Here is a 16009-nt window from a genome sequence, read left to right as displayed (position 1 = left end):
CATATCCTCATTATCCGTCTCTATTTTTCTGTGAATTATCTGTTCTTATCCTTTGCCTGTTTGTAATTGTAGTGTACTTTTGGTCAGTGAATGCTTATTGGGCAATAATGATAGGCTTGATAAAAAAAGCCTGGGAAGACTTGGTACCAAACTGCGAACAGTGTTTACCTCCAGGGAGTGACCATATAGGAAATGAGGGCGATAGTTTCATTTTTATTTTGTATCATCTTATTTTACAATGAATTTGTATTAATTTTGTAATTGAAAAAAATACATAGGAAAACAATAACAACAGCAACAACAACAACAAATGTTTGGCCTGGATTCTCATGGCTGGAAATTCATGTTGGGTTCAAGTTTTTATTGATCACAACTTATTTTTTGGTTCATATGCAAAAAAAATTTATTGAACGCCTCCTAGTTACCTGGCACTGCCCTAGGCACTTTCGTAGGCCTTTCATCCTCAACCTCACAACAGCCCTGTGAGGCAGGAATTGGCCTCATTTTAGAGAGTTCATAACAGGTAGGAGATTATTGCTTGTACCTCTATTTGCCACATGTTTTCAGGGGCCAGAGGTTCTTATTGGTTGTTGAGTCATTGGTCAAGAGCTGTCACTGGTCAGGGGTTCTTACAGGTTGCTCTAAGATTCAAATAATCAAACTACTAGAATTTTCCCCAGACAGGAGTGATGGGGTAGGTGGGATAAGAGTGGAGGAAGGAGAGTCAGTAGTCTCTCCCTTGTAGCACCATTTGAGTTTGCTTTGGTCACTCAGTGAACACTGAGTGAACAGTCACTTGGTGAACAGTGAGGGGAGGGGACAGTGGGAGGGGAGGGAAAGTAGTTATAAGTCTTCTCGTTTCTTCAGGATGAGCTTCCTCACAAGCGCTGTAATCTGGGGCCTTAACTCCTCCACCGACATGGTTGGGTCCCAAGCCCCTATCACCTTTCCATCTGGGGCCACTAGGTACTTCCAGAAGTTCCAGGTGGGCTCCTTTCCAGAAGTCTCTAGAGCAAAGGAAGAAGGAGAGCAAAGTGTGCTTCCCTGTGTCCCCTCTCCTGGAATCCCACTATTGGTGTCCATCCCTCCCTTGAAGTAGTGGTTCTATTAGTTAGAATGAACTGGAGAGCTTTTAAAAATCCTGATGCCCAGTCCATACCCCCAGACCACTTAAGTAAGAATATCTGGGGGTGAGACTCAGGCATCAGTATTTTTCAAAAGCTTTCCAGGAGATTGCAATCTGGTGCCCAGGTTGAGAACTACTGCTCTATGATTCTGTGAAGTGCTGGGTAAGGCAACATCAGACCTTCCTTTATTAATGACCTCAAACTACTACACAGTCTATATCCTATTTTCTGATTAAATCTCAATGGTTTCCAAATGTTAGTCCATGGACTCTCTGCATCTGAATCATGGTGGTGGTGGTGGTGGTGGAGGAGGGGGGTTAATATAAACAGATTCTTGGGCTCTGCTTCAGTAGGTCTCAGGCTAATGCATTTTTAAGAGGTCCCCAGGTGCTTCTAAAGCACAGCCAGGTTTGATCTATAACTATGGGAACTGAGAAGGAACTAATAAAAACACACAGGGGAAAAAAAACAAATATTAGGATTGACCCACAAAGCAAAATTCAAATTGCCTCAGTAAGGGACCTTTTGTTTGCTACACTGTTGTTTGTTATTTACTCTTCCAGGTGAATGGATTGGCGGGGGGGGGGGGTGGGGGGGTGGGGGGCGGGGGGTGGGTGGGGTTTGGGGGGTGGTAGTGAGGGATATGAAGGCAACCAGAAGCATGGAATAGGAGGTGGGAGAAGGCAAAAATGGAGCCCCCAAAGGAAGAGAGAGGCCTGAGAAAGGAAACAGTACTTAATGACAAGCTTGGCTAATGACCCCATTTTGTGGTTCTGAGGCTTCTGCGGAAGGAATCTATTTCTCAAATATTAAGATCTGTTTGTTTCTTTTTATGGCTGCGCCACACAGCTTGCTTGGGATCTTAGTTTCCCAACCAGCAACTGAACCCAGGCCGGGTAGTGGAAGTGCCGAGTCCTAACTGCTGCACTGCCCGGGAATTCCCAAGATCTGGTATTTTAGCTCAGAAGGTTTCTCTCCTGTGGCCTACACAATTTGCCTCTGACTCAGGACAGGAGATATGGGCCGGCCTTCTCCAGGCATGTGGCATCCCCTGCCTGCAGCTAAGTCCATAAGCTCAACTAATTCACACTGACTAAAATCTGAGGGTCCAGTCTCCTTCTAGGAGCCACTGCAGATGGAAACAGGAGCCCAGAGAAGTCTGCAAGAGTGACTCTGAGGGAGAACTGCAAGGCAGCAGGGGCGGAGATATTCTTAAGCAGGAATACTCCTCAGTTCATCCTCAAAGATTAGTGCTAGAACAGACCATCAACCCGCCTGTGTGGGTCTAAGGGGCCCCAGGTCACCCAGCCAGCCAGTAGCTTCTGCTGCCCAGGGAGCTGAAGGAAGGTGAGGGAAAGGCTCAGGACTCACGGATCAGGTACTTGAAGGCAGGGTGGGCACCAGTGCCGGTGACTGTGATCTTGCTAAACATGGGGAAAGAGACACTGTAGGTGTGGCGGGCAAAGTTCTCAATCTCCTTGTTGCTGTTGGGCTCCTGCTGGCCAAACTGGTTGCAGGGAAAGGCAAGCACGTTGAAGTGGTGAGGTCCCAGGTCCCGCTGTAGCTCTTGCAGGGCCCGGTAGTGCTGGTCTGTGAAGCCACACTCGCTAGCCACGTTCACCACCAGGGACACCTGGGTGGCAAAAGCAAAACCCAGACACATACACAAACCAGTGAAGAGGCACACACTTGTACATGGCCTGACATGCCCACGTATGTGATGCCCCCTCAACAATTAATGCTCTCTCTCATAAACATGCAGGGTCTTACAGACGTGTGAAACACATACATAAACATTCATGAGAATAAGTACACAATACACATGAATGGGTATGCCTGTGCCCCTCGACACAAAGATACATTAGCACACATCACACATGCCCACAAACACACAGAACACCATCACAGAGAGAGGCACACATACTGGTGAACGCACATCAGGAGGTGATACAGGAGAGAGAAAAGGCAGACCTGGGTTCAATTTCTGGCTCAGTCAACTAGCACTCATCATTCTACACTGTAGTTGCCTATACATGTGTTGGTCTTCCTTCTAGAATGTGAACCCACTGAGGGCAGGAGCTATGTTCACTTCATTACTGGGCCTGACACATGGAAAAGTCTCAGAAAGTATGTGCTGAATGAATAAGTAAGTGTGCACATATATATGATCACCTGAATGGGTACATAGACAGACATGGTTTTCTTGATAAAAGGATCCGAAGAACCTCAGGGCAATCCCTTTTTGCCCCTCTCCCTCCAGCAAACAAATACCACTTTCTTCTATCACTAGACTAACCCTTAAATTTATGATTGCCTTATAATATATTTATTTATTGCCGTTCGGTGATAAATATAAATCTGGCTGATGGAACTTGATTATATTACTGCAGTTACAATTTTGGCACCAATGCTATGTTTTTAGCTTCTCGTTATATATTATTAAAGGATTTAAATTCTCACCCTGTGTTTAGGTAGCCAAGCCCTATCTCTCTGGCCACTTCTTATTTTATTATTTTATTTTATTATTTTTTAAAAAATTTTATTTATTGATTGATTGATTTTTGGCTGCGTTGGGTCTTTGTTGCTATGCGTGGGCTTTCTCTAGTTGCAGCGAGTGGGGGCTACTCTTTGCTGCGGTGCGTAGGCTTCTTATTGCTGTGGCTTCTCTTGTTGCGGAGCACGGGCTCTAGGCGCGCAGGCTTCAGTAGTTGCAGCATGCAGGCTCAGTAGTTGTGGCTCACAGGCTTATTTACTCCGCGGCATGTGGGATCTTCCCGGACCAGGGATAGAATCTGTGTCCCCTGCACTGGCAGGCGGATTCTTAACCACTGCACCACCAGGGAAGTCCTGGCCACTTTTTAGAAGAGGCAGGATTATACCAGCTGGCTCCATAAAGAGGGCCACCTTCCAGGGGCAGCCTGGGGCACTGGACATGCTCGGGCACAGACTGCTGAGGTTGGACAGGGTTTCTAGACCTCAGCACTACTGACACTTGGGGCTGGATAATCTTTGTTGTGAGGTAGCTGTCCTGTTCATTGTAGAATGTTTAATAGCGTCCCTGGCCTCCACCCACTAGACGCCTAGTCTTAACAATCAAAAATGTCTACAGACATTGCCGAATGTCCCCTGGGGAAAAAGATCACCACCAGCTGAGAACCACTGAGCTAGGCGATGAGAACCACTGTGCTGCATCTCCCTCACCCATTCCTTGGGGCCACAGGCTGTTAGAACAACCTCCCCCATTTTGTCAGCATATGCCATATTGCGCCTCTGGTGGTGAGAAACTGGGACTCTTAGTTCCCTTCACTAGTTAGAGGTCTTCCTCTTTCTTCTTTACTGGATCCTTGGGCATTGAGAGCATTAAAGGTTGTTTATTTCTAACCTATATCTTGTGTGTCTGCCCATACTTTTGGAAGGAGGGAAATCCTATTTCTAAAGTTGGAAATAAGCTGGAAATTAAGACATGGGCTCTGGAACTGGACTGCCCAGGTTCAAATTCTAACTCCACCTCGTAGAAGGTGTGTGGCTTCGTTTTTTTTTTTTTCAGTTTCTTTCTGATTGATTTCTAGGCCTCTCGCTCCAATGCTTTTTAGGATCTACCAGTGACCTAGAGGATGAAAACACTCAGAATTCTGGGACTACTTTCCAGGTAATTTTTCTCCAGGATTTCTGTTCCTCACATCCTGGATGCCTTATTACTTCTCAAAGCAAACAGCCTTTGTCTGTTTTTGTCTTAGCATCTATTACTATTAGGAATTACATTGTTCATTTCTCCGTTCCTTGTTTATTGCCTTTCTCCTCTCCACCGCATATAAGCTCTGTTAAAGGGGAAACTTAGCTGTTTTGTTCACCGTTGTATCCACAGAGCTGGCACAGTACTTAGTATACAGTAGGTGCTCAACAATAAATAATGAATTAATGAGTAGCAGAGCTGGTCAAGTGCTAAACCTGGGGCTCTCTGGTGAGCTGCTCCAGAGGGAAGGGAAGGCCTGAATGGCAATGGGCCCTGCTCTTACTGGCCCTTTGCCCCGAGTCCTGGATGAGGTTCCTGCTGGGGCCCCACAAACACAAGCACAGAGCAAGCACTCTACCAAGTGCTTCCACATTGTCACCTCATTTGAAACTCACAATACCTTGGGGCGGGGGGCAATCAGGACAAGGACTACTATACCCAGTACTCCCAGGATAATTGAGAATTCCAAGGCTTAGAGAGTACTTTCTTCACTAAGGATGGCCTTGCTCCTGGGAGGAGAATGCTAACAGCCGTTTGTGCGTGTGTGTGTGTGTGTGTGTGTGTGTGTGTGTGTGTGGTCCATCCAAATCCAGATGCTGGGCCTCCCTGTCCATTAGAAACCAACTCCCCACCCTTTCCACACCACAGCCTGAGGTCCACCTTGAGAAGTGAACTTGGAGGGCTCTTCATTACACACAGTGCAACATTTCGGTCTCTGAAGGTAGCGTTCAAGGCCCCTCTTGGTCCCTCCCTACCCTCTTCAGCCTCATCTTTCACCCTCATGCTTTATGCTCCTTCAAGCACAACTGCTTGAAGACCTCCCCACCAGCATCACCATTCTTACTGTTTAGTTCGGAGTCTTGGCATTTGACAGTTCTCTTTGCCTGGAGTGCTCTTCTTGGTCTCACTAAAACTCACTCTTGTTTCAAAGACTCACCCAGGCACACTTCCTCTCTCAAGTCCTCTCTGAGCTGAGACTCCCTCTCGGTAAGGAGGTAGCAGTTACACTGGATGACACTTAAATCTCAGCCTGAGCTCCCAGCTAAAAAGTTTGCCTAGAGTAGGCCACGGATGGATAAGCGGTTCTCCTCCAGGCTCCGTGCTTTCTAGCGCTGTGCGACCTTCCCTCTCTGGGACTTAGTGTACTACTCTCTAAAGGATGATCTGTGTAAGGTCCCCGTGTGTCTGAAATGGTAACTCCCTCTGCACCGAGCTTTCATTTCCACAATGTTCTCACTGGACTGATTATCACCAACTCCCTCTGTTCCGAACGTGGAAACTGGGGATGGGAGAGACAAAGGCCCTAGGATGCTAGGGTTACTTTTTAGATCAGTGGGTGAGAGGCTGGGCCCCGCTGCCCAAAATCGCTGGGAGGGAAATCGGCGCCGGCAGCGAGAGTTTCGGGTTTCACCGCGCGCCGGGCCATGCCACGTAGTCGAGGGACAGACCCGGCGCAGGATCTGGGGGCGCCGCGCCCGGCGGGATGTCTGGGTGGGGGTGGGGAGCCAGGGCAGGGTGGCCGGGCGGCCAGAGCCCCTCGGAGCCACACCCGGCAGGGTCCCGGGCGCCGGGCGCCCCCGTCAGGCCCCGGCTGGATGGCGCCGAGGCCCGGCGGGCGGACACTCACCGAGCCGCGGTACTTCTCCAGAGACACCAACTTGCCCCGGATGTTGACCGCCTTGAAGTCGTAGAAGTCCTGCTCCCGCTGCGCGCAGGCCGCAGCCGCCAGGAGCAGCCATGCTGCCGCCAGTCCCGCCACCATGACTCGCTCCCGAGCAGGCGGCGTGGCAAAGGCAAAGGCAGGGCTGGGGTCACGGGCGCGGGGGGCGGGAGGAGGCGGCCCCGGCTCCAAGCGGCCAGCCGGGCAGGACGCGCCCCCTTCTCCGCGGGCGGTGGACAGCCGGGCTCTGGACCTCAGTCTCCCCACCTGTACTGCGGGAGCGTTGGACTCCGCGCCCCTTTCCGGACCCTAGAGCCGTGGTTTCAGGATTCTGCCCACTGAGACCGGAATTCGTTTCAATGAGGCTCCCTCTTGCTTCAGGATGCAGCGACTAGGTAGGGAAAGGGAGGTGGAAAACTGCATCTGGGAGCTTAGCTAGTTTTTAATTAGTGCAGTGCCCTTAGGCTGGTCGCTGCGCCTCTCTGGGCCCCAGTTTCTCCATCTGTTGCCTTCCTGATGCACCTAGACAGTACAGAATGAGAGTAATAGAAAAATGGATGTGAAACTTTTTTGTCAGCTGAATGGTGCCTACGAACTTTAGGTGAATGAATGGACGTCCCCTGAAAGGGATGAGACAGAAGAGAAGAGAAGAGAGAGGGTCTATTTCAGGTTGGGTTCCTGGGAAGCAGATTCTGAGACGGAGATTGCAGTAAAGGGTGTTTATGTGGGAGTGCCCTTGGGATCCACACCTGTGGAAGGGAGGGGGAGGGAACAGGAGTGGGCAGAAGAAGTCCAGAGGTCCACGCAGGCCCAAGGACAGTCATGGCTGACCCCACAGGGGCTCTGGAACTAGAATGGCCCATCAGCGTTGTCCCCAGATGAGCTAAGATGACCAGACCGGGCCTCTAATATCCCTGCCTTCATCTTTCGTGGGATGTGGGGCCATCTGGGAAGGGCTATGACAGGAGCCAAGGGGGCCCTGTCCCTGGGGGGCTGACAGCTAAAGGCTCTTCACTGACAGCATTCCCAATAGCTGGTGTTACAAGCCTTCACTGATGGGGGATCTGGGCAGCACTTCACAGTGTTTCCCAAACTTGGAAAACCCTTCTGGAGCCCCACTAAGTGCCAAGCACGGTGCTGGGTGCTGATGCTGTACTAGTTCTCCAGGAGATCACAGGCTGGCTTGAGAAAACTGGAGCTTTCATGTAATGCGGTACAGTCTAAGCACTTACACAGTCATTCAACAAACACTTCTTTTTTTTTTTTTTTTTTTCCTGTATGCGGGCCTCTCACTGTTGTGGCCTCTCCCGTTGTGGAGCACAGGCTCTGGACGCGCAGGCTCAGCGGTCATGGCTCACGGGCCTAGCCGCTCCACGGCATGTGGGATCTTCCCAGACCGGGGCACGAACCCATGTCCCCTGCATCGGCAGGTGGACTCTCAACCACTGTGCCACCAGGGAAGCCCAACAAACACTTCTTGAGCACCCATTCTACACCAGCTTCTCTTCTAGGTGCCCCTCATACAGTGATGAACAAGACAGCATGGGGGAGACAGTTATCAAATCATTCATAAATAGCTCTAAAATTACTATTGTGGTAAGTGCCACCTAAACTAGCCTGGGGAGGGGGCACAAAGAGGGCTTTCCAGAGGAAAGAAGTTTTTGTTTTTGTTTTTTAACATCTTTATTGGGGTATAATTGCTTTACAATGGTGTGTTAGTTTCTGCTTTATAACAAAGTGAATCAGTTATACATATACATATGTTCCCATATGTCTTCCCTCTTGCATCTCCCTCCCTCCCACCCTCCCTATCCCACCCCTCCAGGCTGTCACAAAGCACAGAGCCAATATCCCTGTGCCATGCGGCTGCTTCCCACTAGCTATCTACCTTACTACGTTTGTTAGTGTATATATGTCCATGACTCTCTCTCGCCCTGTCACAGCTCACCCTTCCCCCTCCCCATATCCTCAAGTCCGTTCTCCAGTAGGTCTGCGTTTTTATTCCTATCTTACCCCTAGGTTCTTCATGATATTTTTTTCCCTTAAATTCCATATATATGTGTTAGCATACGGTATTTGTCTTTTTCTTTCTGACTTACTTCACTCTGTATGACAGACTCTAGGTCTATCCACCTCATTACAAATAGCTCAATTTTGTTTCTTTTTATGGCTGAGTAATATTCCATTGTATATATGTGCCACATCTTCTTTATCCATTCATCCGATGATGGGCACTTAGGTTGTTTCCATCTCCGGGCTATTGTAAATAGAGCTACAATGAACATTTTGGTACATGACTCTTTTTGAATTTTGGTTTTCTCAGGGTATATGCCCAGTAGTGGGATTGCTGGGTCATATGGTAGTTCTATTTGTAGTTTTTTAAGGAACCTCCATACTGTTCTCCATAGTGGCTGAACCAATTCACATTCCCACCAGCAGTGCAAGAGTGTTCCCTTTTCTCCACACCCTCTCCAGCATTTATTGTTTCTAGATTTTTTGATGATGGCCATTCTGACTGGTGTGAGATGATATCTCATTGTAGTTTTGATTTGCATTTCTCTAATGATTAATGATGTTGAGCATTCTTTCATGTGTTTGTTGGCAGTCTGTATATCTTCTTTGGAGAAATGTCTATTTAGGTCTTCTGCCCATTTTTGGATTGGGTTGTTTGTTTTTTCGTTATTGAGCTGCATGAGCTGCTTGTAAATTTTGGAGATTAATCCTTTGTCAGTTGCTTCATTTGCAAATATTTTCTCCCATTCTGAGGGTTGTCTTTTGGTCTTGTTTATGGTTTCCTTTGCTGTGCAAAAGCTTTGAAGTTTCATTAGGTCCCATTTGTTTATTTTTGTTTTTATTTCCATTACTCTAGGAGGTGGGTCAGAAAGGATCTTGCTGTGATTTATGTCGTAGAGTGTTCTGCCTATGTTTTCCTCTAAGAGTTTGATAGTTTCTGGCCTTACATTTAGGTCTTTAATCCATTTTGAGCTTATTTTTGTGTATGGTGTTAGGGAGTGATCTAATCTCATACTTTTACATGTACCTGTCCAGTTTTCCCAGCACCACTTATTGAAGAGGCTGTCCTTTCTCCACTGTACATTCCTGCCACCTTTATCAAAGATAAGTTGTCCATATGTGCGTGGGTTTATCTCTGGGCTTTCTATCCTGTTCCATTGATCTATCTTTCTGTTTTTGTGCCAGTACCGTACTGTCTTGATTACTATAGCTTTGTAGTATAGTCTGAAGTCAGGGCTCTGAAGAATGAATTGAAATTAGCCAGGGTAAACCAAGTGCAAAGGTCCTGAGAGAGAAACATGGTGCATTGAGAAACAAAGGCTAGTTTGGCTGGAGCAGAGAGAGCAAAGGGTGAGAAGAGAAAGGTGGAGAGGCAGCGCAGGGGTGAGGTCACACAGACCTGGCAGGCCACAGTGAAGATTATGGTCTTTAAGCCAAGAAATGAAACTTCTTTCCTTTTTTAAGCGGGGGAGAGGCAGTGAGTCCTATGTTGTAGAAAGATTCCTCTGGATAGTAAAGGGGCAAGAGCAGATGTGCTCCACATGCTGGGATAGAGGAAGCTCTGGGGTTTTGTGGCCATTGCTAAACTAGCCATCAGGAAAAGCCTCCTGGGGGTAGTCACACCAGAATCACGTCTTGAAAGAGAAATGGGAATTCTCCAGTTTGGGAAGGGGGAGGAGAAAGATGTCAGCTGAGGGAACAGTGTCTGTGAAGACACAAAGCCCAAGAGAAGTGCTTGGCTGTTGGCTGAGAAGGGGTTTGGGGTAGATGAGGCTGGAGGAATCATCAGGGGCCAGATGGAGAAGGGTCTTGAGAGCCAAGCCAAGGAGCTTGGACTTCACTCTCTAGACCAGCGGTCCTCAACCTTTTTGGCACCAGGGACTGGTTTCGTGGAAGACAGTTTTTCCACGGACTGGGGGTGGGACGGGGGATGGTTTCGGGATGATTCAAGCGCATTACATTTATTGTGCGCTTTATTTCTATTATTATTACATTGTAATATATAATGAAATAATTATACAACTCACCATAATGCAGAATCAGTGGGAACCCTGAGCTTGTTTACACTTGCCGCTCAGTGATAGGGTTTTGATATGAGTCTGCAAGCAATTGATTTATTATGGTCTCTGTGCAGTCAAACCCCTCTGCTAATATTAATCTGTATTTGCAGCCGCTCCCCAGTGCTAGCATCACTGCCTCAGCTCCACCTCAGATCATCAGGCATTAGATTCTCATAAGGAGCATTCAACCTAGATCCCTCGCATGCGCAGTTCACAATAGGGTTCGAGCTCCTATGAGAATCTAATGCCTCCGCTGATCTGATAGGAGTCGGAGCAGGGGCGGTAATGCGAGGGATGGAGAGTGGCTGTAAATACAGATGAAGCTTCACTCACTCGCTGGCCTCTCGCTCACCTTCTGCTGTGCGGCCCGGTTCCTGACAGGCCACAGACTGGTACCGGTCCGTGGCCCGGGCCTTGGGGACCCCTGCTCTAGACTGTGGCAAGCAAAGATTTTGAAGCTGGGCACAAGATTATACAGTTAATAGGACTCAAACCCGGGACTTCAGATTCAGAACATGAGATAATTCTGTACTACCAAGCAACCTCTCTCTTCAGAAGCAGATAACATCATACGGAGAGGTGGAGAATAGGAAAAAGGGTACCCTAGGCAAGGGCCAAGGCAGAAATAAAGTACTTCTGCCCTTCATACTCCTTCCTCACACCCTTCCTGTGGGAGTCTTGAGCCTCTGATGGGTCCTGTGGAATTAAATGGTCCGCTCTTCCCTGCTTTGCCCTTGTGAATCTTTTGGTCTCCTTTCCTTGGGTGTCCCAATAACCAGGAGTTCTCAAATTCTGCTCCACACAACTTGGAGTTCTGCAAGCTTGGCCAGGCTATTTCCTGTTAAAGTCCAGATAGGTAGGTATTTCTAGTAAGCAGAGGGGGGAAAAAATTATAATGAAATGTCTCTCACTTGTAAATTTCTCTCTGGGCTTTTCCCTCTTCCCTAATCATGCTTCAGAACCTAGCTCAGATATCATCCCCCTCTGCTACTACAAGTAATCATTTTCTCCTCTCTGTTGCCTTTGTACTTAGGACATTTTCCTGTTAGAGGGATGATGATAATATTGTATAGTTGTCTGTTTCCATGGCCTACCTTCCCCATCAGACTGTGAGCTCCTTGGGGGCAGGCAGGATTGTACCTGAATCATCTTTGTGCTCCCAGGCACGTGCTAGCTACTCAGTAAATACTCATTTTTCTTAAACCCTCTGGTGACTTTTACTACTTGGCTATGTTGGAATCTAATATGAAATGTTGATTTTAGCCAACAGTGTATATTTTACCATTTAATTTTCAGTCCACTATGAATTTTTGGTGTTCCTGAAAGAGCACAGCTATTTCTAGGTGGTCCATCTATACAAACAGGAGACCTACAGGCACAGACAAATGCACACACAGTCTCAGCTGAGCACCTGGAGGAGTAGAGGACTCAGTTGTGGATCCCCCCATATTCCTCTTTCCCATAATAAGCTCAAAGAAGCTTTTTATGGGTATTTAGAATACCTATTAATGTTTTGTTTGTTCAACAAATTGTTGAGCACCTACTATGTACAAGACACTGATTTAAGGGCCAGGAATATAGTGGTTAATAAAACAGACAAAAAATTCTTGAACTTACATTCTAGTGGGGACCGGAAAGGATAATAACTAAAATTTATAATATGGAACATATAGTACCTTAGATGGTGATAAGCAAGAGAGAGGGAGAGAGAATGTGGCGGTAGGGTGGGAAGGGATTGCAACTTTAATTCAAGCGATCAGGGATCCTCACTGGGAAAGTGGCATTTGAGCAAAGATCAAAGGAAGAGAGAAAACAATGGGGAAAACTGGAAGAAAAGTAACATTACACATAGAGGAAACAAGTAAAAGGCCCTGAGGCAGGAAGTGATGTGTTTGGAGAACAGCAAGAAGGCTAGTGTAGCTGCAGTGGAGTGAGGGAGGGGAACTGTAGCAGGAGATGAGGTTAGAGAGGTAATGGGATGGGGGTGGGGGCAGAGACTTATAAGGCATTTTAAAGATATAGGCTTGGAATCTGATTGAGGTGGGAAGCCATTGAAGAGTTTTAAGCAGGGGAATGACATTTCTATTTTAACAGAATCACTCTGACTGCAGTATTGAAATAAGGAGACCAGTCAGAAGGCGATGGCACTCATCCACGTGGGGGAGCATGGAGGCTTAGATCAAAGTGATGGCAGTGGAAGCGGTGGGATGTAGTCAGATTCTGAATGTATTGTGAAAGTAGAGGCAAAAGGATTTTCTGATAGGTTGGATGTAGGGTATGAGAGAAACAGAAGACTCATGGATGATTTCAAAGTTTTTGGTCAGAGCGACTGGAAGGATGAAGTTGCCATTAATTGAGATGAAGACACCATCTTCATTCAGCAGGGACAACTGGTTTGCAATGGGACACCAAGGGTTCAGTTTTGGACATGTTAAGTTTGAGTTGCCTATTAGCAGTGCTTTGCTGGTAAATGTTTAACAACTGGCTCCCTAGGGGAAAAAAGGTGTATGTGCGTGTGCGCGCGTGCATGCGTGCGTGTGTGTACCCATAGAAGTTTATTATAAAGTTTACTCATATAAATGATGCATAGCAAATAATTCACAAATGATAATAAAATATACAATACCCCTTATTGTGAATTCCACATGGCCAATTTATTCTCACAGAATGCTTTAATCGATTTTTGCCAAACTTGTATTGGCAGCCAACTAATGGCCGCAGCTGCTGAACAAGGATAGTTCTAGGATGAATGTTTGTTGATATTTTCATTTGCATTAATCGTAAGATGAAAGTGAAACAATAAAGACATGTTGGAACTTCACTAGTCAATGACACAAGTGTCTTCTTTGCTGAATTGGATAGTAGTTTTCCAATACTAGAAGAATATTTCCTCAAGTTTTTAATGTTATTTACAGTGTAATAGCTACAGACACAATACACTGTAAATTTATTCTGCATTATTAATATTTTTCCATCACTTTCTTAAGTCTAAGCAGGCAACAAAACAATAAATCAAGCTCTCACTGGTAGCATTTGCCAATTTCGGTGGTATAATACTCTCACCATGGTTGATTTTGAGCTGCCAACATGATGTCACTGAACACGGAGTTAGGAAGGGATGCAAGAGTAGCACACCGTAGTATAGTATTTCCATGATACAGACAGAATAGATGTAAATGACCCCAAGAGTATAAAAATAATAAAATATAGTAAAATAATTAGAAAGTGATGTTTTTAATATTACTTTTGCTTTTAATATAATTTATTTTATCTTTCAAGTTTACATAATTTAATTTTCAGTAGTGGCCGTGTTTAATACTCTGGTTCCTCTTCAGATCGTATGAGTCTTTCACCCTTTTCAGTAATAGCTGTGTTTAACAAGAGGCTGAAAAAATTCCTGAAAATGTAACAATTGGCTGTAGGAATCAGCTCCAGACACCACTCTTATCTCTAGCTAGGTTGGATATATGAGTCTGGATTTGGAGGAGAGATCTAGGTCAAAGATAGAAATTTGGGAGTGGACAGCACTGAGTATTTAAAACCATGATACTGGATGATGGTGGAGAGTTAGTGTAAAGACAGTCCTTGGGACTCCAGCGTTCAGCTTCAGGGAGATGAAGACATCAGGAAAATGAGAGGGAACCAGCAGAGGAGACTGAACAAGAGTAGCCAGAGGAAGAACAAGAACCAAAAGAGTGCAATGTCATGGAGGCCAAGTGACAAATTTGTCCCAAGGAGGAGAGAGCGATAAATTGGTTAAATACTGCTGATAAATCTAGTAAGAATAGGACTGAGAACAGAGCATTGGATTTAGCAATTTGTCCTCCACCAGTAAACGGAATTAAACAAACAAAAATACAGTATTTTCATGCCTCTTTGCCACGTTACTCACGCTGCTCCCTCTGCCTGGGTTTTTGGTTTTTTTTTTTCCTTCCTTATCCTTATAGCAAGCTCCCTTACTGCTTCCAGGCTTTATCAGTCAGAGTGTCAGAAGGAAACAGATGACACACTGAGATTGGGATAATTAGACAAAGGTTTATTCACAAGGCGACTAATTTCACACTTGTGGGTGGGGTGTAGAGGAAGACAAGGGATAGTTCAGGAACATATCTGGGCTGTTAACACCCCTTGACCTGAATGGGTGGGGAAGTGGGGAGAAATTACAGAATCTGGAAAGAGTCCTGTTCATCAAGCCATCTTGAAAGGGGCAATTACCTTCAGAGGAGGTTCACAGCCATCCCAAGGCAAACTTACAGGGAGGTAGCCAGGGAATTACTACCTGGCCCTCCCTCCCCTCCCTCTCACCAATCTCCTGCAAGGGTGTGGGCCCATACCTAAGTGGAGGCCAGGGATCAAAGGAGCCCATTGACTTACTCTGTACAGCTTCAGTGTACTGGGCAGACAGTGAGTGGGCAGTGGATCTAAAGGACCAAACAGAAGGTATTCAGCACACAAACTCAGCTCAAAAAACAACTTCTCTTTGAGGCTTTTCTCAATACCTTTAGATAGTTAGATGCCCCTATATTATACTCCCCTTTAACGTAGCACTTATGCTGTATTGCAGTGATCCTCAGTCCCAAGTGCACCTTAGAGTCACCTGGGGAGCTTTTAAAAAATACTAATATCCAGGCCCCATCCCAGACCAATTGAATCAGAAAGTCGGGGAATAGAGCCTCAACATTAACTAGTGCTTTAAAAAAGAAAATCCTCTGGGTGATTCTAAGATGCAGCCAGAACTGAGAACCACTGCTGTGCTTCCATTGCCTATCTGCCTGTGTTTCCTTAAGGAGTCTGTGAGTGCTTTGAGGGCAGGACTGTGTCTGATTCAGACCTGTGTCTTTAACATGCAGCACAGAACCTGATACAGGGCATTAAAGAGTATGATGACTTCACATTTTGTGTAATTTTATTAGGATTGTGGTATATAGTCGCCTAGGGCCTTGTTTTTCAAACTGTGTGTTGCAATCCATTAGTACGTCATAGAATCAACTTAGTGGCTTGAAGCAGCATTGAAAAAAAAAAAGAATTGAAAAGAAAATACTGAGTGAGTCCTGTATAGTAAGGATTAGTATAATATTGTGAAACAGCTATGTGTGATCTAAACTATAATGTAAACAATGTTTCTACTATGGGTTGCATTCAAAATGCTTGAAATCCACTGACCTAGGACAAGTAATATAACTCCCTTTGCTTCTGTTTTGTTATCTTTAAAATGGGGCTAATAATAGTACCTCCTACCTCATGGGATTGTAATGAAGATGAAATAAGCTAACATATATAAAGCGCTTGGTGTCTAGCACAGAGTAAATAATCAACAGCAGCTGTTTTATTGTTCAACAAGAAAAACATTTTTAAAAAGCAGAATATAAAATTTTGTTTATCCTGTGATTACTGCTGTATAATATTAGGCATACAG

General features: G+C 45.9%; 1 protein-coding gene across 1 annotated transcript; it reads right to left on the bottom strand.

The window, feature by feature from the left end:
• Positions 1-193: 193 nt before the first annotated feature.
• GPX7 (glutathione peroxidase 7) lies at positions 194-6686 on the bottom strand. Its single transcript, XM_067726154.1, has 3 exons — positions 6488-6686; positions 2499-2760; positions 194-1007 (listed from the first exon to the last, which is right to left on the bottom strand). The coding sequence occupies exons 1-3, from the start codon at positions 6620-6622 to the stop codon at positions 844-846; spliced, it is 561 nt and encodes a 186-aa protein (XP_067582255.1). The 5' UTR covers positions 6623-6686; the 3' UTR covers positions 194-843.
• Positions 6687-16009: the final 9323 nt, after the last annotated feature.

This window comes from Pseudorca crassidens, chromosome 2, assembly GCF_039906515.1.
Source record: "Pseudorca crassidens isolate mPseCra1 chromosome 2, mPseCra1.hap1, whole genome shotgun sequence".
In the NCBI taxonomy this organism is placed as follows: domain Eukaryota; kingdom Metazoa; phylum Chordata; class Mammalia; order Artiodactyla; family Delphinidae; genus Pseudorca; species Pseudorca crassidens.
Note: the sequence above shows the minus strand (reverse complement) of the source record. Positions and strands in the feature narration are given on the sequence as shown.